Below are 26,168 nucleotides of genomic sequence, written 5' to 3' on the forward strand. Positions count from 1 at the left end.
TTGCTAAGCTCGAGAACAATCTTGCTTGTCAGAGCAAGACGATATGACCGAATAAGCAAGGACTGACACTATCCTAACTCATTGATCGAAAAGTGCACCAGGAATAAGGACTGGGTAGCACGATCAACCTTAGGATGTGATTCAGTAACCAACACGCTAAGGATGAAATTATTGTCCTTTAACTACCAAGCAACGGAGTTGCTAGGAGTATAGATTTCACACATCATAGTTCACCTGTCGGCATTCCGGTTGTGACAACACGGAACCGAGGAATGAGCAATGATGGCGAGAAGTATCACTGCGTTAAGAATTCGTGAGAGATGGTGCAATTCTCATGACAATTCTGACATAAAGGGGGTAATACTCCGAGGTAGAACAGAACAAAAGCTGGTTAGGCATTTGATCTGCGGAATACAACTACTTTGACCCAATCCCAGAGATGGACGAGGTACTGGAGTTTGTTTCTCCTAGTCATTCCGGAATAGAATGGCTTGACAGACCACAAGAATAATAGGCATCGATAACACAAATGCACAATTACTCCTGACTATCAATTGATAGACGAGGGCCAGAAAATAACTAAAGAGGGACAACTCAAAGGAACATATGTTTTTCTGAGTTGTGGATGCATGGATTAGTATGTCGAACAAATTCAACATATTTCTTCCGGATAACCCATGCAGAGGAGGAAGGACTGGCAGAGTCACAATATGAATGGAGTACTCCTCAAGAGCACTCTAGTTGTGATCTTTTGGTTAAAAGAACTTCTGCCATAATGGTTCATGGTATTTGGAAGAAGGAAATACCACGGACCTCGAGGACTGTCGCAAGGTTACTAATATCCTAAAGGAACGAGCAAACACTATCAACAGGAGGTAAGTGGAGTGAATCTTGGGCTCAAGAACCCAGAAATAGAATGCCTACTAACTAAATGGCATCACGGGATGCTTTCGAGAATAATGGCCAGAATCATCACACTAGGGATGCAAGCATTGCTAGATTACTAAGTGGTCCTCTAAGACACCTAGGGTCATAATAATAACTCCAACATATATGTCAAGGCAGCAGAGTACCTCAACTCAACGATTAGTGTGGTTAATCTGGCCCAAAGGAACATCGAGAACAGAAAGAAGGGATTTGCAAATGCGTCAGATTATTCAGAAGCCTGGGATGACTCGGACAGCATAACGGCTGTAAATGATCAAAGGATTTGAGACATCCTGCAAAAATGGTGGCATAACCACTTAGAAGCACAATATCAAGGTTCTGAGACCAACTATGAACACACGGAAGTAGTAGAAACTGAACTGGGGCTTAAATCCAACAATCCTACAAGTCTACAAATTAGTAACACGTGATCCTGATAGAAAGATGAGAAGCCTAGTTCTTAATCCCCGTAGAAGAGAAGAGGGTGACTCAGATCGTAATGGCATAAGGTAAAGGAGTAAAAAGAGCCTTACGTTCCCTTCCACAATCAATTCCCTTATATAACTAAAGCATTTCTAGACTCAACTTTGACCAGTTTGGCTTGGTAATCCTACAGGCAGTCAGGCTCTGATACCAACGCTGTCAGGACCCCGATTCTAAGTCACACCAATCTAGCCTGTAACACCTCATATCACTTTGCGGCCTCACGCACGGTATTCCCACGGGTGTCGCCTTACCATGGCCCGGGACCGTTTGCGCCTTTTGGCTCACGTATATGATAATGTCGCTAGCATCCATATGACAGAGAACCCGGGCCGACATGACTAGTCGTGAACCCAAAGTGGCACTAACTTACGGGGACAGGCATACGTGAATCATCATCAAGCATGTCGGTCAGCAGCGTGCGAATCCGAGCTATAGCACTGGGCTAACAAGACTCCGGGAACCCGGGCTGTAGCAGGCTAGGCAGGACTCCGGATGTCACCGCGTGACATTTCCCCGAAGGGACGGACACAGGAACGAAGTGAATCACATGCCGGCCAGTCAAGTGTTTCGGAGCAGTAGTGCTGGGCTAGCAGGACTCCGGTGAACCGGGCTGTAGCGGACTACTATGGCTCATGGAAGCACAAGACTACATTTCCCCATAAGAGAGGCTACCAAGGATAAACAACTAGGTTGTCGGATCCCACACATACCAAGCATTTCAATCATACACACAATATGCTCGATATGTGTAAATACAACATGGCATCACAACATAACTCTACGACTCAAGTATTTATTCATTAGGCTCCGAGGAGCGAGATATTACAAACATAGGTCTCATGACCCAACATTCAGAGCATACAAGTCAAACACATGCGGAAGCTTAACATGCCCGAGTACAGACAACTATAACTGAAAAAGGCCGAGGAGCCTGACTATCTACTAGATCCTGCCGAGGGCACAAGATCGTAGCTGAGGTATCAAGCTAAACGTCGAAGTCCACACAGAACTACTAGCGAGACCGACGTCTCTCTGCAAAACATAAAATAGGCAAACGTGAGTACAAATGTACCCAGCAAGACTTACATCAGAACTAGCTACATATGCATCAGTATCAACAAAGGGGGTGGTGGAGTTTAACTGCAGCAAGCCAGCTTTGACTCGGTGGCTATCCCAAACTACGACTGCAAGTAACTCTTTTGAGGTGGCGCACACGAGTCCACATATTCACCATATCAATACTCCACTATGGATCCGCTCCCGTCTCCCTACGAGAATGCCATCCATAGCACTCACGCTTATCTTGCGCATTTTAGAGTATCCACTTTCACTTGTCTATGAACTGTTATAGGCAACCCAGAAGTCCTTTACCGCGGACACGGCTATTCGAATAGATCATATTAACCCTGCAGGGGTGTAATTCGTCACACACGCTCTCACCACTTACCGCCGTTTACACAGCATGTACTCGGCAACCTTCAAGCGGAAGCCCAGCGAGGGTGTCGGCCACAGCCTACCTAAACACTCAAGTCCCTAGTCCAGGTTTATCGCCTATTCAGGTTCCATCCGCAGGGAGTCCGGCCGAGGTTTCCACATACGGCCCCGAACGATGTGTACAGGGTTCCGAGACACCAAACGGGCGCCCGGCATGCCCGGCCACGTGCCTACCGCATCACAGCCCACCCCTCGGGTCAGCACTCCCACGGCCTCCAGCATACTACAAACACCAGAAACTACTTGCAACTCCTGGACAGAGGACAAGGGTGATTAAGAAGCCGAGAGGGTCCATTGGTTTCGGGCCCAATGCGTGGTAGTAACTGTATCATGGATCACAAACACAGAACTCAGTTCCTGAGGACGGCTTCAATGAGACAACCCACCATGTACTCCTACATGGCCTCTCACCGCTACCTTTACCAAATCGTGTTCACACACTTAGCTCACACATAGTAGGACATGTTCATCACTATTCCAACTCATCCCCGATGAATCAGACCTGACACAACTCTAAGCAATAGCAGGCATGACAAACAAGCATGAATGAGTAGGCACATCAGGGCTCAAACAACTCCTACTCATGCTAGTGGGTTTCATCTATTTACTGTGGCAATGACAGGTCATGCAGAGGATAAGGGGTTCAACTACCGTAGCAAGTAACAGATGAATCGTTGTTGTCCTAATGCAGTAAAAGAGAGCAGGAGCGAGAGAGTGGGTTTGTATCGGAATGGACAAGGGGGGTTTGCTTGCCTGGCACTTCTGAAGATATTATAGTTCTTCATCGGTGTCATCGAACTCATCGTCGGAATCACGGCTATCGAGAGGGGACAACCACCGGCAAACAAGGAAGAACACAATCAATGCAATGCAACAATTATGATGCATGCTAAGACATGGCAATATGAATGTGTTTTGGCTAATGCAACTACAAACAGACGGGTTTGGGTCATTTTGAACCAAAGGTTCAATCCCAAACTCAAATTATGAATTTAAATAGTGCCTTATCATGTTTTGAACTAAACAGCAAGGTTAAGTTGTTTAGACATGCATGAAACCAGTACAGATGGATAGATTGGATTTTTCTGATCATTTTTCATATATAAATCTTTTCAATCTGAGTTATAGATTATTTTCTATGATTTTTAGAAGTTTGCTACATTTTCTGGAATTTCCTATATAAAAAATAAATCCAGAAATGAGTTATTGCGTCAGCACTGCATCACTATGACGTCAGTGGTCAATGGAGACGGTCCAGGTCAAACCTGACCAGTGGGACCTGCCTGTCAGTGACTAACCTAACTAATCCAGATTAATTAGCGCTAAACTAATACTAATCTAGTTTAGTTAAGAGCATGGGCCCACACGTCAGTGACTCAGGGGGAGTCAAACTGGGGTCAAACCAGGTCAAACGAGGTCAAACCCGCCGGCGACTCGACGCCGACGAGGCCCGAGACGGCGGCGCGGCTCGGAAAACGCCCACAGGGCACGGACGAGGCCGTTCTTGGGCTCATTGGAGAGCTCTTGCAGGCGCACGTCGAGTGGTGGTGGCGGCCGGGCCTATGGTGGCCGGAGCCGACGACGGCGAGCTCCAAGGCGGCGGCCGGAGTTCGGGTTAGCACGGGGGCGGCGTTAGGTAGCATGACACGGGGTGCGGAGGGGTGCTATGGCCTCCTGGGGGTGCACTGAGCACGGCTACGTGCTCGGTTTAAACGGAGGCGAACCAAAACTACGACGGCGTCAAGTCCGGCGCCGGTGAGGTCTCGGTCTCGACGGAAACGAAGGCTATGATGAGCTAATGGGCATGGGAGAAGGGGGAATCGATAGAGGAGATCACGGCGAGTGCAGAGGTGGCCTCGGCGTGCTCGGGGAAGCACCGGAGCGAGCGGGGCGGCGAGAGGGATCTCCGGTGGTCCGAGGTTGAAGACGGCGACAGGGCGGTGCTGCGGTGCGTCCTGGCTTGCTTGACTTGGCGGAGAGGTCGGGGACGATGTGGCGGAGCTCCTGGACTGGTCGGGGAAGCAAGGAGGAGGCGGTGGACACGGCAACGACGAGCGGCGGCGACGGTGGCGTTCGGCCGTGCGCGTGGGAGAGAGACAGAGGGGAGGAGGAGCACGGGGAGAGTGAGAGAGGGCCAGAGGGGTTGAGCGGAGTGTGTGGCGCCCTCGGGTGCCTCCAGCGGCGAGCAGGTAAGCAGGAGGTGGCCGGCGCGTGCCGGCACGCGGTGGGCACACGCCCTCACGTCCTTCTGTCAAGAGGAGGACGACGACTGGCAGATAGCTGCGTGGGCTGGGCTTCACAACAACTGGGCTAAGGTGGGGCGCCAGGTAAGTGGGCCTGAGGCCTATCTCCCTCTCTTTGTTAATAATTTGTTCTGTTTTCTATTTTCGCTATTATGTTTTGATTCAGTTCAAAGACCAACCATTTTCAAAATTCATGAAAATAATTGTGTAAACCAAATGGACTTATCCAAAGCTACACAACAATTTCCAGAATTATTGAACATATATTTATTATATAACAAATATAGATCCAATTCAAATATTTATTGGATTAATTCAAAGGCCCAAAATAAATATGTTAAACCTTCCAAAAATATTGGTTTGAATTTTATTCTTGCCAATATTTTTCAAGGTTTAAGAGGAACATTTTCTTAGGATTCTTTGAGAAGATTTTAATGTTGATCATTTTTAAAAGGTTTCTGAGGCTTTGAAAATTCCTCAATTCAAATTTCATTAGAATTTAAACATGATGCAGGGAGGCAAGAAAAATCAAGCAAGGGCTGATCTGGGGCTGTGACATACGTCTAGTTGTGATGGAATTGCTGGGGTTTCGATGACCAGGGAGCGAATACACTTTGCCTGAGTCTCGAGTTGTTGTCTGTTGTCCTTGAACCGCCGCCGGGTCGTCCCCTTATATACATGGGTTGACGCCCGTCGGTTTACAGAATCCCGAGGCCGGCTCATAATCGTGTCCGGCTCGGTCTCTGCTACTTCTATCTTACAATACAAGTTTACATATCAATGCCGGTTCATGTCTATAGGCCTTACACCGGCTTTGGGCCCTGGGCCTCCAGAAAGCGTCAACGTCTATCCTCATGGACTTCAGATACAGATGAACTACTTATGGGGTTAACCCGGCCTCTCCTGGCCGGTTTACGCCCAGTGGTAATATCCCCAACACCAAGGAAGAGCAGGACTTCTATGAGACAGTCCTCTTGGATAAGAAGCCAATTGTGTGTGACATGAAATGGGTGGGTTGGAAGTACATTGACAATAATGAAGATCATTTCCCTGGAGTGCATGAGAGCTTCAGACTCAATGGAGTTGACACCTTTGTGGGTCAAAACTGACCAAATGAAATGATGAGCTGATCATGCTGTTTTACTCTACTGCTCACTTCTACCCAGATGGGAAGATTGTTTGGATGTCTGAGGGTACAAGGTACCAGTCTACTGTTGCTGAGTGGGCCAAGCTTATCAATGCTCCAGAAGCTGAGGATGACACTGATGTCTATGCAAAGCACAGGAAAGACCACAACTCCATGGCCAATATGTACAAGGAAATACCTGACAAGGCCTTGGAGACACACACGCTAGGCTCAGTGTACTATCTGTTGTCTGGATTGGCCACCATAAACACCATATTGAGGCACGCCTTACTTCCCAAGTCAGGAGATCACAGGATGATCAGAGGCCACTCCATCAACTTGCTTCAGATGTTTGATGTGCCACATAAATTCAAGGTGATGAGCTTGATTGTAGAGAACTGCAGCAGATCAGAAGAGACCATGTGGGTATGCTTCACACATTCAGATGCTCATCAACTCCAAGATGGGCAAAGGCATGTATCTCCTGGATAAAGAGCACCTTCCCTTGAGGCCTGATCGTGAGGATAAAACAGTTGTTATGGATGCTTCACATCCTACATCAGTAGAGGCTCAGGAAAAGAGAGAAAAAGCAAAAGAAGAGAAGGCAACCAAGATGCCAAGTGCTGAAGAGGCATCAAAAGTATTTCTCAAGTCCAAACAAGGTCAACTTGGCTATCTCATTCAGGCTACTTTGAGGATTGAGAAAGGTTTGGCCACCCTGACTCAAAATCAAGAGAGTCTTGAAAGGATCATCGAGACAAAAATACATGATCTAGATGTCAAGGTGACAGAAATTCAGACTTCTGTAGAGAAGATTCAAGAAGAGCTTGAGGACAGAAGTGACAAGACATCCACTGATGCTTATCAAAGGGTGCCCAGAAGGCAGAGGTGTGCGGCAGTGCCAGTGACAGACACTAGGGCTACAACTTCAGCTCCTGCAGCCACAACTTTAGTTGCCCCTCCAGTTGCAACTCCACCAGCTCCTCAGTCTTCTTCAGATGCATTCGTTGCAGGACTCCTGTCCACGCCACCTTCGCACTCCGGAGCTCCCGGATATCAAGCTTAGAGAGCCGCATAGCACTATGCATTTTGAAGCTTTTTGGTAATTAACTTGTTGCCAAAGGGGGAGAAAGTGTATAGATCATAGGCTTTGAGAGAGAGAGTGCTTTGCTTCTTTTTGCTATGTCTTGCTACTTATTTGCTTGCTTGTTTGGTTGATACTCTATTTGTGTGTGTGAGATACTTGTATGGTCATGTGCTTGATCATATCATACTTTAATGTTTGTGCTTGGATGATGATATTCTCCATCTCTCATGTATGATCATTCACACTTTGTCTTGGTGATGAGTGCACATTCCTTATTCTATCATTTTGAGCGCTCCACCAAGATGTATGTGACATGGAAGAGTAACCCATGATCCTAATCGATTGTGCATTTGCATTCAAAAGCAAATTTTAAATAATGCACAAATTTAGGGGAAGCTCTTGCTTATCACATACTTCTCAAAGCGACGATGTATTTCGTTCTTATTATCATTTGTCGAAGCTTTGATCTATATGTTGTCATCAATTACCAAAATGGGGAGATTGAAAGTACAACTAATCCCTGGGTAGTTTTGGTAATTCTTAACAACATATAGCTCATTGAACTAATATTCTTTCAAGATAATCATTTCAGAAAGTTCAATGATTGGCATGGCATGGACTAGAGATGTGGACCCCTCAGAATGCTAAGGACACATATTGGCAAAAGCTCAAGACTCTACTTTTTCATTTTAGTGATCCAAGATTACATTGAGTCCATAGAAAAAGGCAATACTATTAAAAGGGGATGAGGTATTGCTTAATGGCTTGCTTGCTCAAAATGCTTAGTGATATGCTCCAAAAGCACTCAACCACTTTCTCATTTCCACATATGTCCTAAACCTAAATTCAAACTCGGCCCCACCGATTTGATCTATCCGGCGCCATCGAGTTCATTTGACATAGCCATAGCCAAAAACCCTAATCAGTTCGATCTCACCGATAGGGATCTCGGTCTCACCGAGATGGGATTGCAAACTCTGTGTTTCCCTTCATAATGTTTCGGTCTAACCGAGATGAGCGATCGGTCCCACCGAGTTCGCAATGCAAACTCTCTGTTTCCTTTTTGTAACATTTAGGTCTCACTGAAATGAGCGATCGGTCTCACCAAGTTTGCCTGACCAACTCTCTGTTTGCCTATTACTGAAATTGGTCTCACCGAGTTCGTGTGATCGGTCTCACCGAGATCAAGTTATGCCCTAACCCTAACGCATCGGTCCCATCGAGTTGATCATGTCGGTCCCATCAAAAAGCCTAACGTTCACATTTTGAACCATATCGGTCTGGCCGAGTTTCACTATTCGGTCCCACCGAGTTTGGTAAATTCTGTGTAACGGTTAGATTTTGTGTGGAGGCTATATATACCCCTCCACCCATCCTCCACTCGTGCAGAGAGCGATCGGAACGTGCCTAAACTTCCAGCATTCATTTTCTGAGAGAGAACCACCTACTCATGTGTTGAGACCAAGATATTCCAATCCAACCACAAGAATCTTGATCTCTAGCCTTCCCCAAGTTGCTTTCCACTCAAATCATCTTTCCACCATATCCAAATCTGTGTGAGAGAGTTGAGTGTTGGGGAGACTATCATTTGAAGCACAAGATCAAGGAGTTCATCATCAACACACCATCTATTACCTTTTGGAGAGTGGTGTCTCCTAGATTGGTTAGGTGTCACTTGGGAGCCTCTGTCAAGATTGTGGAGTTGAACCAAGGAGTTTGTAAGGGCAAGGAGATCACCTAATTCGTGAAGATCTACCCAAGTGAGGCAAGTCCTTCATGGGCGATGGCCATGGTGGGATAGACAAGGTTGCTTCTTCATGGACCCTTCATGGGTGGAGCCCTCCGTGGACTCGCGCAACCGTTACCCTTCGTGGGTTGAAGTCTCCATCAACATGGATGTACGATAGCACCACCTATCGGAACCACGCCAAAAATCTCCGTGTCTACATTGCGTTTGCTCCCTCCAAACTCCTCCCCTTTACCTTCATATGCAATGATTTACATTCCGCTGCTACACTCTTAGAATTGCATGTGTAGGTTGATTGCTTGACTTGTGTAAAGTTGTTAAAATCTGCCAAGACTTAAAATTGGGAAAAGGCTAGATTTTTATTTGGTCAAGTAGTCTAATCACCCCCCTCTAGACATACTTTCGATCCTACAGAGTTCTTAACTAATATGATTAATTGAATTCATTATCATGAACAATAGTCTAAAGTTGCCTTTGCAAATTTATGTTCTAGATCAATGGCTCATGCAGTAGCTCCCCTGAATTTCAATGCATTCCTAGAGAAAGCTAAGCTAAAAGATGATGGAAGTAACTTTGTAGACTGGGCCCGTAATATGAGGATTATCCTCACGGCTGCCCAAAAGGTTTATGTCCTATATGCACCGCTTGGTGTGCCACCCCCTCCAGCAACTGCAGACACTGTGAACGCCTGGCAATCGCGTGTTGATGACTACTCAATAGTTCAGTGCGCCATGTTGTATGGCTTTAGAGCCAGGACTTCAAAGGCATTTTGAACATCGTGGAGCATATGAGATGTTCCAGGAGTTGAAGTTTATCTTTGAGAAGAATGCCCGGATCGAGAGGTATCAGACCTCCGATAAGTTCTATGCCTGCAAGATGGAGGAGAACGGGTCTGTCAGTGAGCACATACTCAGAATGTCTAGGTACTACAATCGTCTAGCTGAGTTGGGAATTGAGCTCCCACCAGAGGCTATCACTGACAGAGTTCTTCAATCGCTACTACCTAGCTACAAGAGCTTTGCGTTGAACTATAACATGCAAGGGATGAATAAGTCAGTCTCTGAGCTGTTCCCGATGCTGAAAGTCGCTGAGTCAGACATCTAGAAGGAGCATCAAGTGTTGATGGTGAATAAAACCACTAGTTTCAAGAAGAGCAAGGGAAAGAAGGGAAACTTCAAAAAGGGTGGCAAATCAATTGCCCCTCCTCCAGTGAAGAAACCCAAGGCTGGACCCAAGCCAGAAATTGAGTGCTTCTATTGCAAGGGAACTGGCCACTAGAAGTGGAACTGCCCCAAGTATCTGGCCGACAAGAAGGGAGCCAACGTCAACAAAGGTATATATGATATACATGTTATTGATGTGTACCTTACCAACTCTCATTGTAGTGCCTCAGTATTAGATAACGGTTCGATTGCTCACATTTGCAACTCAAAGCAGGAACTACGGAAAAGACAGAGGCTGGCGAAGGACGAAGTGACCATGCGTGTGGGAAATAGTTCCAAGGTTGATGTGATCGCCGTCGGCACGCTCGCTCTTCGATTACCATCGGGATTAGTGATGAACCTGAATAATTGTTATTTAGTGCCTGCGTTGAGCATGAACATTATATCTGGATCTTGTTTAATGCGAGATGGTTACTCATTTAAATCAGAGAATAATGGTTGTTCTATTTATATGGGTAATATCTTTTATGGTCATGCACCCATTGTGAGGGGTTTATACTTATTGAATCTCGATAGTGATGATACACATGTTCATAACATTGATGTCAAAAGATGTAGAGTTGATAAGGATAGTACCACTTTCTTATGGCACTGCCGCTTAGGTCATATTGGTGTAAACCGCATGAAGAAACTCCATGCTGATGGACTTTTGGAGTCACTTGATTTTGAATCACTTGACACATGTCCATGCCTCATGGGCAAGATGACTAAAATCCCGTTTTCCAGAACAATGGAACGGCAAGTGACTTGTTGGAAATCATACATACTGATGTGTGCGGTCCGATGAGTGTTGACGCGCGCGGTGGATATCGTTACTTTCTCACCTTCACCAGAACAATGGAACGGCAAGTGACTTGTTGGAAATCATACATACTGATGTGTGCGGTCCGATGAGTGTTGACGCGCACGGTGGATATCATTACTTTCTCACCTTCACCGATGATTTGAGTAGTATGGGTATGTCTACTTAATGAAGCATAAGTTTGAAACGTTTGAAAAGTTCAAGCAATTTCAGAGTGAAGTTGAGAATCCTTGTAACAAGAAGATTAAATTCCTACGATCCGATCGAGGGGGAGAATATCTGAGTTATGAGTTTGGCAATCACTTAAGACAATGTGGAATCGTTTCACAGTTGACGCCACCTGGAACACCACATCGTAATGGTGTGTCCGAACGTTGTAATCGTACCTTATTGGATATGGTGCGTTCTATGATGTCCCTTTCCGATCTGCCACTCTCGTTTTGGGGTTATGCATTAGAGATAACTGCATTCACTTTAAATAGGGCACCATCTAAGTCCATAGAGACGACACCATATGAACCGTGGTTTGGCAAGAAACCTAAGTTGTCGTTCCTTAAGGTTTGGGGTTGCGATGCTTATGTCAAAAGGCTTCAGCCGGAAAAGCTCGAACCCAAAGCGGACAAATGCGTCTTCATAGGATACCTAAAGGAGACAATTGGGTATACCTTCTATCTCAGATCCTAGGGCAAAGTGTTTGTCGCTAAGAATGGGTCCTTTCTCGAGAAAGAGTTTCTCTCGAAAGAATTGAGTGGGAGGAAGATAGAACTTGATGAGTTTGTTGAACCTTTACTTCAAACAATGAGTAGTGCGGCGCAGAAAGATGTTTCTACGACACCTACGTCAGTTGATAAGGAAGCTAATGATAGTGATCATGAAGCTTCGGATCAAGTTGCTATTGAAACTCGTAGGTCGACAAGGATACGTACTGCTCCTGAGTGGTACGGTAACCTTGTCTTGGAGGTCATGTTGTTGGACAACAACAACGATGAACCTATGAGCTATGGAGAAGCGATGGTGGGCCCGGATTCTGACAAATGGTTAGAGGCCATGAAATCCGAGATGGGATCCATGTATGAAAACAAAGTGTGGACTTTGGAAGTATTACCTGAAGGGCGAAAGGCCATTCAGAATAAATGGATCTTCAAGAAGAAGACGGATGCGGACGGTAATATCACCGTCTATAAAGCTCGAATTGTGGCAAAGGGTTTTTCACAAGTTCAAGGAGTTGACTACGATGAGACTTTCTCACCCATAGCGATGCTTAAGTCCGCTAGAATTATGTTGGCAATAGCTGCATTTTTTGATTATGAAATCTTGCAGATGGATGTCAAAACAACGTTCCTTAATGGTTTCCTTAAGGAAGAGTTGTATATGATGCAATCGGAAGGTTTTGTTGACAAGGTGTGCAAGCTCCAGCGATCCATTTATGGGCTGGTGCAAGCATCTCGGAGTTGGAATATTCGCTTTGATGAGGTAATCAAAGCGTTTAGGTTTATACAAGTTTATGGAGAAGCTTATAATTATAAGAAAGTGAGTGGGAGCTTTATAGCGTTTCTAGTATTATATGTGGATGACATATTACTGATTGGAAACAATATAGAACTTTTGGAAAACGTGAAGGAATATTTGAACACGAGTTTTTCAATGAAGGACCTAGGAGAAGTTGCTTTCATCTTAGGCATCAAGACCTATAGAGATAGAACAAGGCGATTGATAGGACTTTCACAAAGCACATACCTTGATAAGATTTTGAAGAAGTTCAAAATGGATTAGTCCAAGAAGGGGTTCTTTCCTGTTTTGCAAGGTGTGAAGTTGAGTCAGACTCAATGCCCGACCACTGCAGAAGATAGAGAGAAAATGAAAGGTGTTCCCTATGCTTCAACCATAGGCTCTATCATGTATGCAATGCTGTGTACCAGACCTGATGTCTGCCTTGCCATAAGTATGGCCGGAAGGTTTCAAAGTGATCCAGGAGTGGAACATTGGACAGCGGTCAAGAATATCCTTAAGTACCCGAAAAGAACTAAGGAAATGTTTCTCGTTTATGGAGGTGATCAAGAGCTCATCGTAAAGGGTTATGTCGATGCAAGCTTTGACACTGATCTGGATGACTCTAAGTCTCAAACCGGATACGCATATGTTCTGAACGGGGGCGCGGTAAGCTGGTGCGGTTCCAAGCAGAGAGTGGCACTGTTTCTACATGTGAAGCGGAGTACATAGCTGCCTCGGAGGCAGCGAAGGAAGGTGTCTGGATGAAGCAATTCATGACAGATCTTGGAGTTGTGCCCAGTGCACTGGGCCCAATGACTCTGTTCTGTGACAACACTGGTGCCATTGCTCTAGCCAAGGAACTAAGGTTTCACAGGAGGACCAGGCACATAAAGCGACGCTTCAATTCTATCCGCGATTACATCAAGGAGGAAGACATAAACATTTGCAAGATACATACTGATCTGAATGTTGCAGATCCGTTGACTAAACCTCTTCCACGGGCAAAGCATGAGCAACACCAGACCTCTATGGGTGTTAGATTCATTACTATTTAATGCTAGATTATTGACTCTAGTGCAAGTGGGAGACTGTTGGAAATATGCCCTAGAGGCAATAATAAACTGGTTGTTATTATATTTCCTTGTTCATGATAATCGTTTATTATCCATGCTATAATTTATTTGACCGGAAACTCAAATACATGTGTGGATACATAGACAACAACATGTCCCTATTAAGCCTCTACCGGACTACCTCGTTGATCGAAAATGGCTATGGTGTCCTAGCCATAGACATGAGTTGTCATTAGATAACGGGATCACATCATTAGGGGAATGATGTGATGGACAAGACCCAAACTATAAACGTAGCATATGATCGTGTCAAGTTTATTGCTATCGTTTCTGCATGTCAAGTATATGTTCCTATGACCATGAGATCATGCAACTCACTGACACCGGAGGAGTACCTTGTGTGTACCAAACGTCACAACGTAACTCGGTGACTATAAAGGTGCTCTATAGGTATCTTCAAGGGTGTCTGTTGAGTTAGCATGGATCAAGACTGGGATTTGTCACTCCGTATGAGGGAGAGGTATCTCAGGGCCCACTCGGTAATACAACATCACAATGAGCTTGCAAGCAATGTGACCAACGAGTTAGTCATGGGATCTTGTATTACAGAACGAGTAAAGAGACTTGCCGGTAACGAGATTGAACTAGGTATGGAGATACCGACGATCAAATCTCGGGCAAGTAACATACCGATAGACAAAGGGAACTGCATACGGGATTAGTTGAATCCTTGACATCGAGGTTTGACCGATAAGATCTTCGTAGAATATGTAGGAACCAATATGGGAATCCAAGTCCCGCTATTGGTTATTGACTGTAGAGGTGTGTCGGTCATGTCTGCATAGTTCTCGAACCCGCATGGTCTACACACTTAACGTTTGGTGACGATATAAGTATAATCGAGTCATTATGGTGGTTCCCGAAGGTTGTTCCGAGTCCCGGATGAGATCCCGGACGTGACGAGGTACTCTGGAATGGTCTGGAGGTGAAGATTGATATATTGGACGAAGGGTTTTGGAGTCCGGAGTTGTTCTAGGGGTACTGGGTGATGACCAACATCATCGAAAGGGGGTTCGGGGGGCCCCGGCAAGTGTTGGGGGGCCCCAAGGGCCAAGGGGAGGGGGCAAACCAGCCCACTAAGGGGCTGTGCGCCCCCCTCACCCTTTCCCACATAACCAGAAGGGGTGGGGGTGGTACCCTAGGGCAGCCACCCCCTTTGCCTTGGGGGCCAAGGCTCCCGGGAGGGAGGCGCGCCAAAACCCATCTAGGGTTACCCCGTGGTGGCTGCCGGCCCCCCTAGGGAACCCTAGGGCGCCCCTCCTCCTCCCTTCCCCCTATATATAGAGGGGTAGAGGGAGGGCAGCCGTACCCATCTATGCCACGGCGCTGCCCTCCCTCTCCCTCGTAGTCCTTCTTCTTCTCCGTGAGGCTTGGCGAAGCCCTGCTAAGATTTCTCCACCACCACCGCCATCGCGCCGTCGTGCTGCCGGAGGACTCGGGCTACTACTTCACCATCACTCGCTGGATCGAGGAGGTGAAGGCATCATCAAGCTGTACGTGTGTTGAACGCGGAGGTGTCATCTGTTCGACACTTGGATCGGGAGTGCGGGACGGATCATGATTGGATCGCGAAGACGTTCGACTACATCAACCGTTCTTAATGCTTCCGCTTAGCGATCTACTCCCTCCGTCCCAAAATTCTTGTCTTAGATTTGTCTAGATACGGACGTATCTAATACTAAAACGTGACTTGATACATTCGTATTTAGACAAATCTAAGACAAGAATTTTGGGACGGAGGGAGTACAAGGGTATGTAGATGCAATCTATTCTCTCGTAGATGTTCATCTCCTAGATTGATCTTGGTGAGCGTAGGAATTTTTTTGTTTCCCATGCAACGTTCTCCAACATGGCCCCCACCGGCCCCTCCCACAGCCTCTCCGGCCACAACCGGAGCGACATCGCGAGAAAAAACAGCCTCTTTGGCTTTAGCTATGGCTGCCTAGGCGGCCTCATTGGCATGAACCAGAGCGAGGATAGCAGAAGGAGAACCAAAGCCAGGCTCAAAAGTGATGCCAACATCCAAAAGCACATGAATCAAATGATCGTCCGAGCGCGTAGGAAGAACAAACCGAACAGGAGAAGAAACCATGGGTGTGGGAGGGGAAGGGGTACCTGGAGGAGGGAGATCCTTTGCCACTGCGTGATGCGCCGCCTGATCAACCACCCGCTCGGCGCTGTTCTTGACCCGACCACTTTTGCGGGCAGTGGAGGTCGGGATCGAATGGACGGGGAACAAGCCACTGGGGAGGGCGAAGCCGCAGCAGATGCCAGACCGGACGCCCCGCCCAGGTTAGCGTCCAGCCGACGGCAAAGGCCGGGCGCCGACTGCTTGGTGCCCGTCGAGGCCCTGCTCTTCATGGAGAACTTCTTGACAGAAGATTTCTTCTTGCTTGCACGCACCACTGCATCGTAGGAGGGAAAGAAGGTAGGTCCTTGATGCCGGAGTGGGAAGGAGAGGCAGGTCGGGCCGGCAAGTTGGAGCAAACACCAGACACCGTGGTACCCCCGAGGGTGGGAGCACCCGGAGTCACCATCGTTGGGCCCTCCACACCCACATCCCTGGTCTTCGCCGCACCTTTGGACGCACCATCCAACGGGGCGTTATCCTTGAACAGAACACGAACCTCCGAGCCCATGCCATCCCATTCGGAGCGGGTGAAGCGAGGGTCAGTGCCACCACTAGGTTACCTGCATCATTGTCACCATCGCCATGCTTGTCAAAAGGAGAAGGCCTGGGGGGAGGAGGAGGGGTGTGATGGGCCTCCGCCCCTTCAACACGAACACGCAGACGAAAGCCAGCTGAGGAAGGGAACACATCAACGACACCATGGACACAGAGAGGATCAACACACCACACCTTGATCCGGGCCGGGCCTAATTTCTCCAGGTACTCGGAGTCGACCTCGAGCGGCTTGCCAATCAGGACGCCAAATGCCATGAGGAAAGATGTGGAGCGGAGGGTAGGAGGCACATCATCAACCAGCACCCAAATGTCAGAAAGGGGATCAACAAATTTGGATCCATTGGCCGCGACCTTGATAGAAACTACAAGTTGGTTGAGCGGGAGAGTGAAACTAGTATAGGAAGCAATCATCTTGAGGCATTCTTTGGAAGGGAAGATGGCGGCAAACTCAAACTCCGACAGCTAGTGGATCTGCCAATCCCACCCGTCGACGTCCCAAATCCGGAGCTCATCTAGAAGGGTCTGGGGAGAGATCCTCTGATCCTTGACGGTGATAACTGCGGCATAAGACAGGGAGGGAGAAAAAACCACCTGTGGAACATCGCTATCAAGAGCAAAGAAGGAGCAGCCCGGGAGCCCGAGACCATAATGGACGAAGGAGCGAGGCTTGTGACGATACTGACAGTCCACCGTTAAGTGGCCCTCCTCCCTGCAGACGAGGCAGAATGGTGGATTGAAGCAGCAGGACTAAAAGTGACCAGGTTGGTGACAAGCGAAACAGGTAAGCGTGGAGCTGGGGCTTGGGTTAAAGGACGGGGGCGGGATATAGGAGGGGGTGGAGGGAGAATGCCATCTCCGAGACCCGCAGAAGACGAGCCAAGAGCAGAGGAAGGGAAGCGACGTCCTTTGGACCCCTGCGGAGGGGGGTCGTACTCGCCACGCGGCGCCGGAGCCGCCGACCCGCGCGAAGGAGGAGGCCGAGGAGCAGAGGAGGAGGCGGTCGCCCCGTTGCTCGCCGCCGCCACCTCCCAGGGGTCCGCAACCCCCACCGACGAGCCACTAGGCTAAGCCGAGAACAAGCCACCCCTAGATCTAGGGACCGCGGATCCGTCGCCCTCAGCCATGGCCGCCACCGCACGGGCCCGCTCATTGTGCGGCAGCCACTCCGGCCTGGCGGCCCAGGCGTCATGCTCCCGAGCCACCTTCTCACACACCGGCCGCTCCGCCTCGAGCTTGGAACGAAGCGCGGCCTCGTACGCCAGATCCGTGGCTGTCTTCGCCGATCCCTCGCGGCAGCGCTTGTAGCTGGAGAACGCCCCGCTGGAGGAGCCCCGTAATTTGTCCATGGAGAGGACCGCCGCGAATGAGATGGAGAGGGGAGGAGGAGGGGTGGACCTGAAGAAAGTGTGAAAGGGGAGCGCAGCCGACGCACGTCTGTTTTGGATGCGGGGAACCCTGGAAATGGCTGGAGGAACCCTTGCGGACCCATATATACCCGGAACAGGCCAGGCCTAGGGGGCGGGGGGCAAGCCAGGTGGGGGCTGGGCCACACACGGCCCATGGCCCAAGCCTGGCACAGGAGGAAAAACATCGAGGGAGGAGAGAGGTGGAGGCCCAGAAAGCCCAGCAGACAGCCCATCCCGCCCCAGGGGCCCGCTAGCCCCGGACCAACGGGCAGCTCTAAGGTTTGCAACAACCCCAAGGACGCCGAGCCCAGCGAGCCTGACCCCGCCGGATACCCCGCCGCCGACCACTGGGATGGGGAGCCGAGGGGCTCCGCCACCACCAGAGACGAACATCGCCTTGGCGCCGGCCCCAGGACACCACGCGCCGGCGAGGGGAAGGGGAACATACTAGCTTTCCAACGCCGACGAGACACGCGAGACCACCCTGGATCGACCTATGAAGGGGAGTAGGCAGGCAGGCCCTGGCCCCCTAGGGAAAACTTCCGTACGCGCGTAGACACCGCTCTGACGACCACCGGAGCCGCCGCCCGGAGGGGCGGGGAAAGGGGGCTTCGCATCGGAGGCAGATTCCCCCTCGTCCCCATCGAGAGCCCAGAACCAATTGCCCACCCGAGGGGGGCGGGGAGGAGGCAGGGAAGGAGGGGAAGAAGGGGCCGCCGGAGATCCAGGGAAGGAGAGGACCGGCAGCAGGGGGAACCAGCCGGAGAAGGGGCCGCCGGCGACAGGAGGACCGAGGAGGGGAGTGGCGACGGGGACGGAGGAGGAGGGGGAGGGGAAAGGGAGAGGAGAGCCATCTCGCCCATCTTCCAATCAACTACTGTATCATTTGAATGGAAGCTCGCATCTACTGTATTTTAAAAAAAGAACCTTGCCCAACAGCCGAAGTAAGGTTACTTTTTGCGGAATAGCACCCAGTAACAAAGGGATCAAGCATGATTTTAACTGTAATAGCTTCAAGTACAACAGCTAGTCAATACAAACTCTATTTTAGTTGTGTAAGTTGTGAGTACCTGTCCTTGTCGGCTAGCAGATGTAGAATATAGTAGGTGTGCCGTTCAGAAATCCGTTGGTGCTCCCGGGAGTGTGCTCTCCTGCACACAGAAAAAATATTTTGAAGTGTGAAAAAATTCCAAACAAATTTTTTGCCCATATTTTCCGACATTATATGTGTGCACATCAAGTTTCGGAGAAAACCGATATTTTTTGTGCCTTGTGTAAAAGACAAAAGGATGTCTTGTGAAAATCATTTTTAATACCGGATTTTGTCTTTTTCACACATGACACGAAACGACTTTATGAGCATGTACAATATCGAGATGTACGCGTCAAATTTTTGTTTGAAATTTTTTGACATTTCAAAATATGTTTAAAACACATTTTAAAAACCAGGAGCGCGCGCTCCTATGTGCCAAAACGCCGCTCTCGTGTATAGCTCTACAAGAATGGTAAGGGCTTGCTTCAAACAGGCTTCGTCTCGATTTTTTTCCCGGTGGATATACACTTGAGTGCAAAAAGGGCTAACTATGTCTAGTAGGAAAACATGTATAATTTCTCGAGAGTATAAAAAATGATCACGATTAGCCATGTCCTCCATTATGGACACCTTAGCGCAATTATACTAGAATCATTGTGATATTCCATCATTTTAGTAATATTTATTAGGTTACTGAATTGGTTTGCTTAATTAAACTTCTGGTCACTAAAAGATTGTTGGTGTAGGTAGGAAAAATTGGCTCTACGCCAAACATCTCTTTAGAAACATCTTGATTTTACAAAACCTACACGTAGCATTATATGTGTTTATATTCTTTTGGATGCATGCTTGCCAGTACGTTCAATAATTTGATCCTTTTGGTCTGCAACTTTTCATGTTCGGTTTATTAGACGAAGAGTAGGTGTTACGGATTAGGTCATGGGTCTACACTGACCTCTCCCAGTGGCATTGATGGAACTCTACAATTGTTTTTCTTTTGCTTACTTTGTGATTGATAGCCTACTCTAGATTCTCGATACATTATGACATGTGAATTATGAGTGCTAGCTATTGATCCAAGGACTAGAACTGTAAAACTAAGAGATTGGGATCCCTACCGAGTCCGGGTCATCACATTCTAGGATTCAAGAATTTTGGTTGTGACACCCACCATGCGGTCCATGAAGCACAACCAACCTATTTCTTCATGGCTTGCACTCAGAAGCCTCACTAGGGTAGATATTCACGAAGTTGGCAGTCTTCGGGCTCGCACAAACTGTTGCAGCCTTCACACGAAGAACTTGATAGGATCACAAGTGACTCCTACCGTCAATGATGCACTCACCATCCAAGAGTAATAAGCAAAGCATAATCACTTGATAAGAGCTCCTTGCAAGATCTTCAATCAAAGCTTCTCTCAATAATCCATAGCAACACTCTCTTACAAGGATAGAATTGTGGTGAAAAAAACTAAGTTGTAGTGATGAGTTCTTGGCCTTCTAAGAATCAAGAAGTAAAAAATGGAATCACACGACACTTCTTTCTTCTTCTTTTTGCCATGGATCTCTCTTTCTCTACGTGGTAGGTGGATGGGTTGAAATGTCGTGTGTGTTTTGTGGCAGATAATGATGAATGAAATGAATGTGGTGGTCAGCCACGAAGGGGTGTGAGTAGAGAATACATAGAGAGAGTCCAAAATCCAATTGTTCCTTAAAGGTTAACTAAGGCTAGGAAGCACCGATGGAAGACTAGCAGAACTACCGAATCAATTCAAATAAATTTGAACGGCCATGTCAATGTTCAAGAACCATACTCAGAAGTACTGAAGAAAGAATGAGACAAAATGTAGCACCTTTTTTAAGATAGAAAAACTCGGAAGAACTAGTAAAACCAATTGCTCGGTAGTACTGTAGTAAACACAAGAGTTATCAGGATGATATTTACAAAAAAGAGCCAAATCACAACTCGAAAGTTCCGGACGAAAATGAGCCGAGGTACCGAACTCATGCCATGACCAGCAGATAAGCAAACTGAGACGACTCGAAAGTGATGATGAAATTTTTTGTGCTCGAAAGTGTCGGAGCAAACAAACAATGTTTCAAGGAGGAATGACTCGACAGTTCCATAACAAAATAAATGGCGGTTCCGAACCGTTGAAACTAGGTTTGACCTCTGAGTATGAATGACCCTAAGTGGTTCGGTAGTACCGGCAGAAAATCTTTGAAAGTACCAGACTTAGAGAAACTCATACAAAGGGAATGACTACGGAGATTTTCGAGGACTTTGGCTTAGGATCCATTCTTGGAGCTCAAACAAAGTATTTGCTTGTACCCCTCTTCATAGTATGGTTGTGATATATGCAATGTGAATCTTGTATTCGCCAAAAGTCCAAAAAATACATAACAAGAGCTCGAGGAGAACAACAACTAAAAAAATTGTTTGAATGGGTCACAAGTGATCTTCCACTTGTAGCCAAACCTGATAAACAATGAGATCACATGCTATAGACGAAATAAGCTCAATGAAACATCAGTCATCTCAATGGTTTTGCCATAGATCATCAAAACCAATGGGGGTACAATGGAGATGCACTTTCACCTAGCTATATAAAACCCCACTACAAGAGCTTCACTATAAGAAGTCGTAAATGCTGATGGGTGCTATGGAATATACTAAAAATATTACTCCATTCAAGTGAAATGCGAGTGGTCGGATATCAACCTTCACGTGCTACTTGCACGAGCACTTGGCACCACAAGCCACAATACAATACAATACAGTACAACAGAAAAATACATGATACTAGTCACACTTGAAACTGTGAGCATATTGTTTTCTTACTCTACGCGCCACCATGCATGGCTATGTTGAATCACTCCTGTGGTTTGCCACTGCTGGATCCCGCGGGATGGTGCGACGCAAATATAGAGTCGACTCTTGAACCGGTGTAACATGAGCAGCAGTGGAAACCTGATCTCCTCCTCTTGTATTCGCTCTTGAAATGCTCAAATTCCTGGCAACTCGCCACAACTGCATTTCCTTTGGCGTTTCGTTCACATATTTTCCGAAAAACTCTTTCAAGTGAGCTTCATCCTGTGGTTGGTACTTGATTTCTATTGAGTTCAGTTTCTTGTGTCGAACAAGTGTTGAAACACATTGGTTGGGACATGTCCTTTTCGGCCCTGCCTTCCCTTTGCTCCTCTTCGGACGACCTAAAAACTTTTGTGTACAAGATTTTTTGTCTCAGGTGTACAAGAAACAAAGAACTAAAGTGTAGAGTGCAATTAAAAAGAGGCATGTACCTTGCAGCGGTGCAATCGGAGCTTCTCCAAATTAGGGGCGTTCTCAAGGATTTTCATCAACACTTGGAGGTCGATTGCTCCAATATCACAACCGTCGAGAAGCAAGGTTCTTAGGTTTTCGAGGACCGGAAAATCTTGAGACTCATGGTCCAGCAATGCCTGAAATAAAAGAACAAGATAAAGATCCACCCATGTCTAAAACATCACCATCACACAGCTCACTATGTGTATAACTTACTGACCAAAAATTCTATACCAACGTTTAGCTAATACTGTACACTTTTGTCGCAATAATAATAATAATAATAATACTGTGCACTTTTACTACTCCAATTTGAGGTGAGTCAAGTTCACAAAGAAAAAGAAGTTCGCAAAAAAAAGTTCACAAAGAAAATTGGGCTCATGAGATTCCTCAAAAAAAAAAGGGCTTATGAGAATTAATTAGCACAAGCACTGCTAAAACACTCGTGTTACTCAAAAAAAATGCTAAAACACTCGAGATCCAAAAAATGCGTACCGTGGTTGTGAACCCCGAGAGTTCTAATTTCGTGACATTGGTTAGTCGGCCGAGGAAGCTGCACAGGGATCTCAGGAACGGGAGCTTGGCTTTGTAAGCCCGTTGGTCCAGATCGTTTAGACAGATGGACGCCTCGACGAGCGATGGCAGCGCCTCGTTTCCTGGAGCTTTGGTTACCACCGAGGTCCTGCCGTCGCGGCCGAACGGAAGGACGAGGCGGAGGGAGGCGAGGCGAGGAGCCGCGATGGCCACGGTGTCAGTAGAGTAACTGACCGAATTACTTGTGACTGCGAGGCTCTTGAGCGTGGGCGAGGCAATGGTGAGGACCCCGTAGTAGCAGCAGTTGTCGAGGTGCAGGTCCTCCAGGACCGGCAACTGGCCGCCAATCTCCTCCCGGGAGCCGAGTCCTAGCGTCACACCGGAGAGCCGGAGCCTAGTCAGGCGGCAGGCGGCGGTTCCCATGTCTACGTGGCAGGGCGGCCACAGGATGCAGCCATTGACGTAGTCGCACTGGAGGTCGACGGTGGCCGGGCGGCGCATGAAGCCCCGCCGGATCCACCTCCCAAAGCTCGTAGTGTTCATGGCCACCCTGTTCATGGCATCCGCGAAGTGGAGGCGGAACGTGTCCAGAGGCGGCCGCGCGGCGCCGGGAGGCAACGGCAGCATGGTGTCGGCGAAGTCCTCGAAGCGCTGGTACTGGCGGGAGCCGGGCGTGCCGCTGCCGGGGAACTCCCGCTGGTCGATGTCGACACAGCGCACGGAGCGCCAGACGTGCCGCCAGCGCCGGGACAGCGCGCTCGTCCGCACGGCCTGCAGGGACCCGAGGCGCGAGAGGATGTCCTCCAGGAGGCAGTCCGGCAGGTCGCTCAGCCGGTCCGCGTCCACGGGAGCGCGCTTGCGGGACGGACCGAGGTGTCCGCAGTCTCCAGCCATATATGGTGACAGACTGACAGGGATGAGTACGCAGGTTGCTTCCTCGGCGGCGGGGCTCGAACGATCGTGTCGACGAGTTGCTCCCTTGGTGGGCTTATTTACGAGCCGTGTAGCCCGACTGCTGGGATGGTCCGTCTCCGACCCTACTGTGTGTACGGGTGTGCTGGCCCGTGTACCCATCGGCTTAACCTGCGTGATGCGCATGCTGTGCGCAAGTGCTGAAGAGAACTATCGCTGAAACTCTCAGCGACTATATCAGGCTCGGAGAACTCTTTCAGCGACATGTATCCGATTCGATGTATGTGAATCTTTGAGGGGCGTCAACATCTAAACTATACATGTCCGGACACTAACCAGGCTGAAGAGAACTGTTCGCTGCAACCATCACGGGCTATATCGGGCTCGGAGAAGTCTTCCGGCGACACGTATATCCGGTTCGATTTCTATGAATCTTTGAGGGGCAAAAGTTCTAAATTACTCCTACCTCGAATCCATTACTCACACTTTCATATCTACACCTAACTCTTGAACCCATTACTCACACTTATCCATAAATTTAAGATCAATACTCAGTTTTGGACGTGATGTTTTCGTTGGCTCTTCTCTACTTGCTAAGCTTTTCTAGTATCCCTGAAAATTGGATTTGTCTAGGACACATCTATGTGATATAGCTATGTCACATCTAAGCTGATGTCCATTCTGTTTGTGGTCTATTTTTTTTTGTTGCTGCATTATATATTTATGGGATCTTAGATGTGACATCCTTAAAAAACATTTAGATATGAATTAAACAAACTGGATTTTTTTTTGAGAAATGTCGTAAAGCTTCGAAAGTGGGAAGACGTGAAGGGAACGTCGGCCAAGGGTATTTCTATAAGAATACCATACAAGAAAATAGGGGCAAAACTGAATAGGTCGGGAAATAAGGGGTAAATGTAAGTAGTGAGGTCAAGTTAGCGGCATAATTCAATTGTCCCTAAACTATAGCTACACAATATTCAAGATATGTAGCATTTTTAACTTTTTTTTGACAAATGCTTGTTGGGCATGGGCATAACAAATGTCATGGACAAGATGGTGATGCTCCTAAGCTTGTACACCATGCATTATGCGTACATGGCCTTGTAAGCGTTGTAACCTCATGTTTTTATTCTCCTTCTATCAATGAAAAGATACGCAACTTGCATATTCGCGAAAATAACAAACGCTTTGTCTTTCTCCCGCGGCAGCCCATCACCATCTCCAATCCCTCCACACCCGCGCCACCACCGTAATCCGGTTCGACTCCCCTTTCTCCTCTGGATCAGGGTACCAACTTTTTGTGTCGTGCCGAATTTTATCGAGCAGCCCCCAGACTTGGACAATACTGAAGCCCATAAAAGCTCTTCCAGAGGCAGAGTTTACCATTTGCTTGCTCTATCTATCTAGTCCTCCATAAAAGAAGTGTAAAACATGTTGGATTATAGATAGGCTTTGACCCATGTAAGGAAATAATCCCTGGTTAATCTCTAAGGCTCATTTAGGTGCATGGCAAATGACGGGAAGTTTAGTACCATACTGCTACAGTAGTAAGAGTGAGACCCCTTTATAAGGGCTGCTCTACCACATGACATTAGGAACTTGGGAAGAGGAGTTGTACATGTTTGCTCCTCCTCCGTCGTCGCCCACCTCGACAAGACGCGTGCGCCGAGGGTTGCGGGAATGAGCTGAACCTTATTTTGCCAGCCGGGAATGATTAATTAATTATGGATTAATTAACGAGTCGTTAACAGAAGTGCCACTCTCCGAGACATTGGACTGTGGGCTGTTTGCGAAAGGTGGTGGGCCTAAGCCCATGTGTAAGTGCATCAAGTGCCCCTTAGTGGTTTTGGAGTATTGAAGACAAATAAGTTGATGGACTAACGTGTTTGTGAGTGAATACAGAAGTTATAGTCCTAAAGATTTGGTTTAACCAATGAAAGGTGACCCCTAAAAATATATTTCTTCAAGTGAAGAATTTGGTCATGAAAATGGTACGGTATTTAAAGAAATTGATGTGAAGACTTTGAAGCTTCAAGACTTTTGTTTTCGTAGTTTCTTTCTTCTTATTTTGAGTCATAGGAAAAACCATATTCTTAAAGGGGGTCTAGGTGAATCATAGTTCACATTTCCAAAGTGATGCTCAAACCTATACGTACACAAGCCGCTTTGAGTGAAACCTTTGGAAATCTTCGGAACACCTGACGAATTTGCTAGCGACAGTGAAGAATTTCATCTGGTCGCTCACGAATTTGGTCAGGCTAGGAGTTAGGATTTCGCCAGTGTGATCTGTCTATCGTGAGGAAATTGAGTGCCTGATGAAATTGAGAGTTCAATTTTCCGATTGTTGCTGCACCGCAGGCCAGCTGTCGAGTGGATCCTTATCCTGACAACGGTCGTGTCTGAGAAGGGCATTCATGACAATTCATGTCGGGTTGCCCTCTGACTATAAATAGCCACCCCCACAACCACTTCGTCGTTGGCTGCTCAGAGAGAACTTGACACTTGTCATTT

General features: G+C 47.5%; 1 protein-coding gene across 1 annotated transcript; it reads right to left on the reverse strand.

Annotated features, from left to right (window-relative positions):
• Positions 1-21,049: 21,049 nt before the first annotated feature.
• On the reverse strand, positions 21,050-23,636 carry LOC120974072 (MEIOTIC F-BOX protein MOF-like). Its single transcript, XM_073507196.1, has 3 exons — positions 22,704-23,636; positions 22,187-22,381; positions 21,050-22,103 (listed from the first exon to the last, which is right to left on the reverse strand). The coding sequence occupies exons 1-3, from the start codon at positions 23,634-23,636 to the stop codon at positions 21,747-21,749; spliced, it is 1,485 nt and encodes a 494-aa protein (XP_073363297.1). The 3' UTR covers positions 21,050-21,746.
• Positions 23,637-26,168: the final 2,532 nt, after the last annotated feature.

The sequence above is a fragment of the Aegilops tauschii genome, chromosome 2, assembly GCF_002575655.3.
Source record: "Aegilops tauschii subsp. strangulata cultivar AL8/78 chromosome 2, Aet v6.0, whole genome shotgun sequence".
In the NCBI taxonomy this organism is placed as follows: Eukaryota; Viridiplantae; Streptophyta; class Magnoliopsida; order Poales; family Poaceae; genus Aegilops; species Aegilops tauschii.

Excerpts from the sequence above, each read along its gene's own strand:
- LOC120974072 (XM_073507196.1), bottom strand. The coding sequence starts at position 23,636 with ATGGCTGGAGACTGCGGACACCTCGGTCCGTCCCGCAAGCGCGCTCCC. Across the intron at positions 22,382-22,703 it reads TCTCGGGGTTCACAACCACG|ACATGGGTGGATCTTTATCT; the intron begins GTACGCATTTTT and ends GTGATGTTTTAG. Across the intron at positions 22,104-22,186 it reads TCCGATTGCACCGCTGCAAG|TTTTTAGGTCGTCCGAAGAG; the intron begins GTACATGCCTCT and ends TGTACACAAAAG.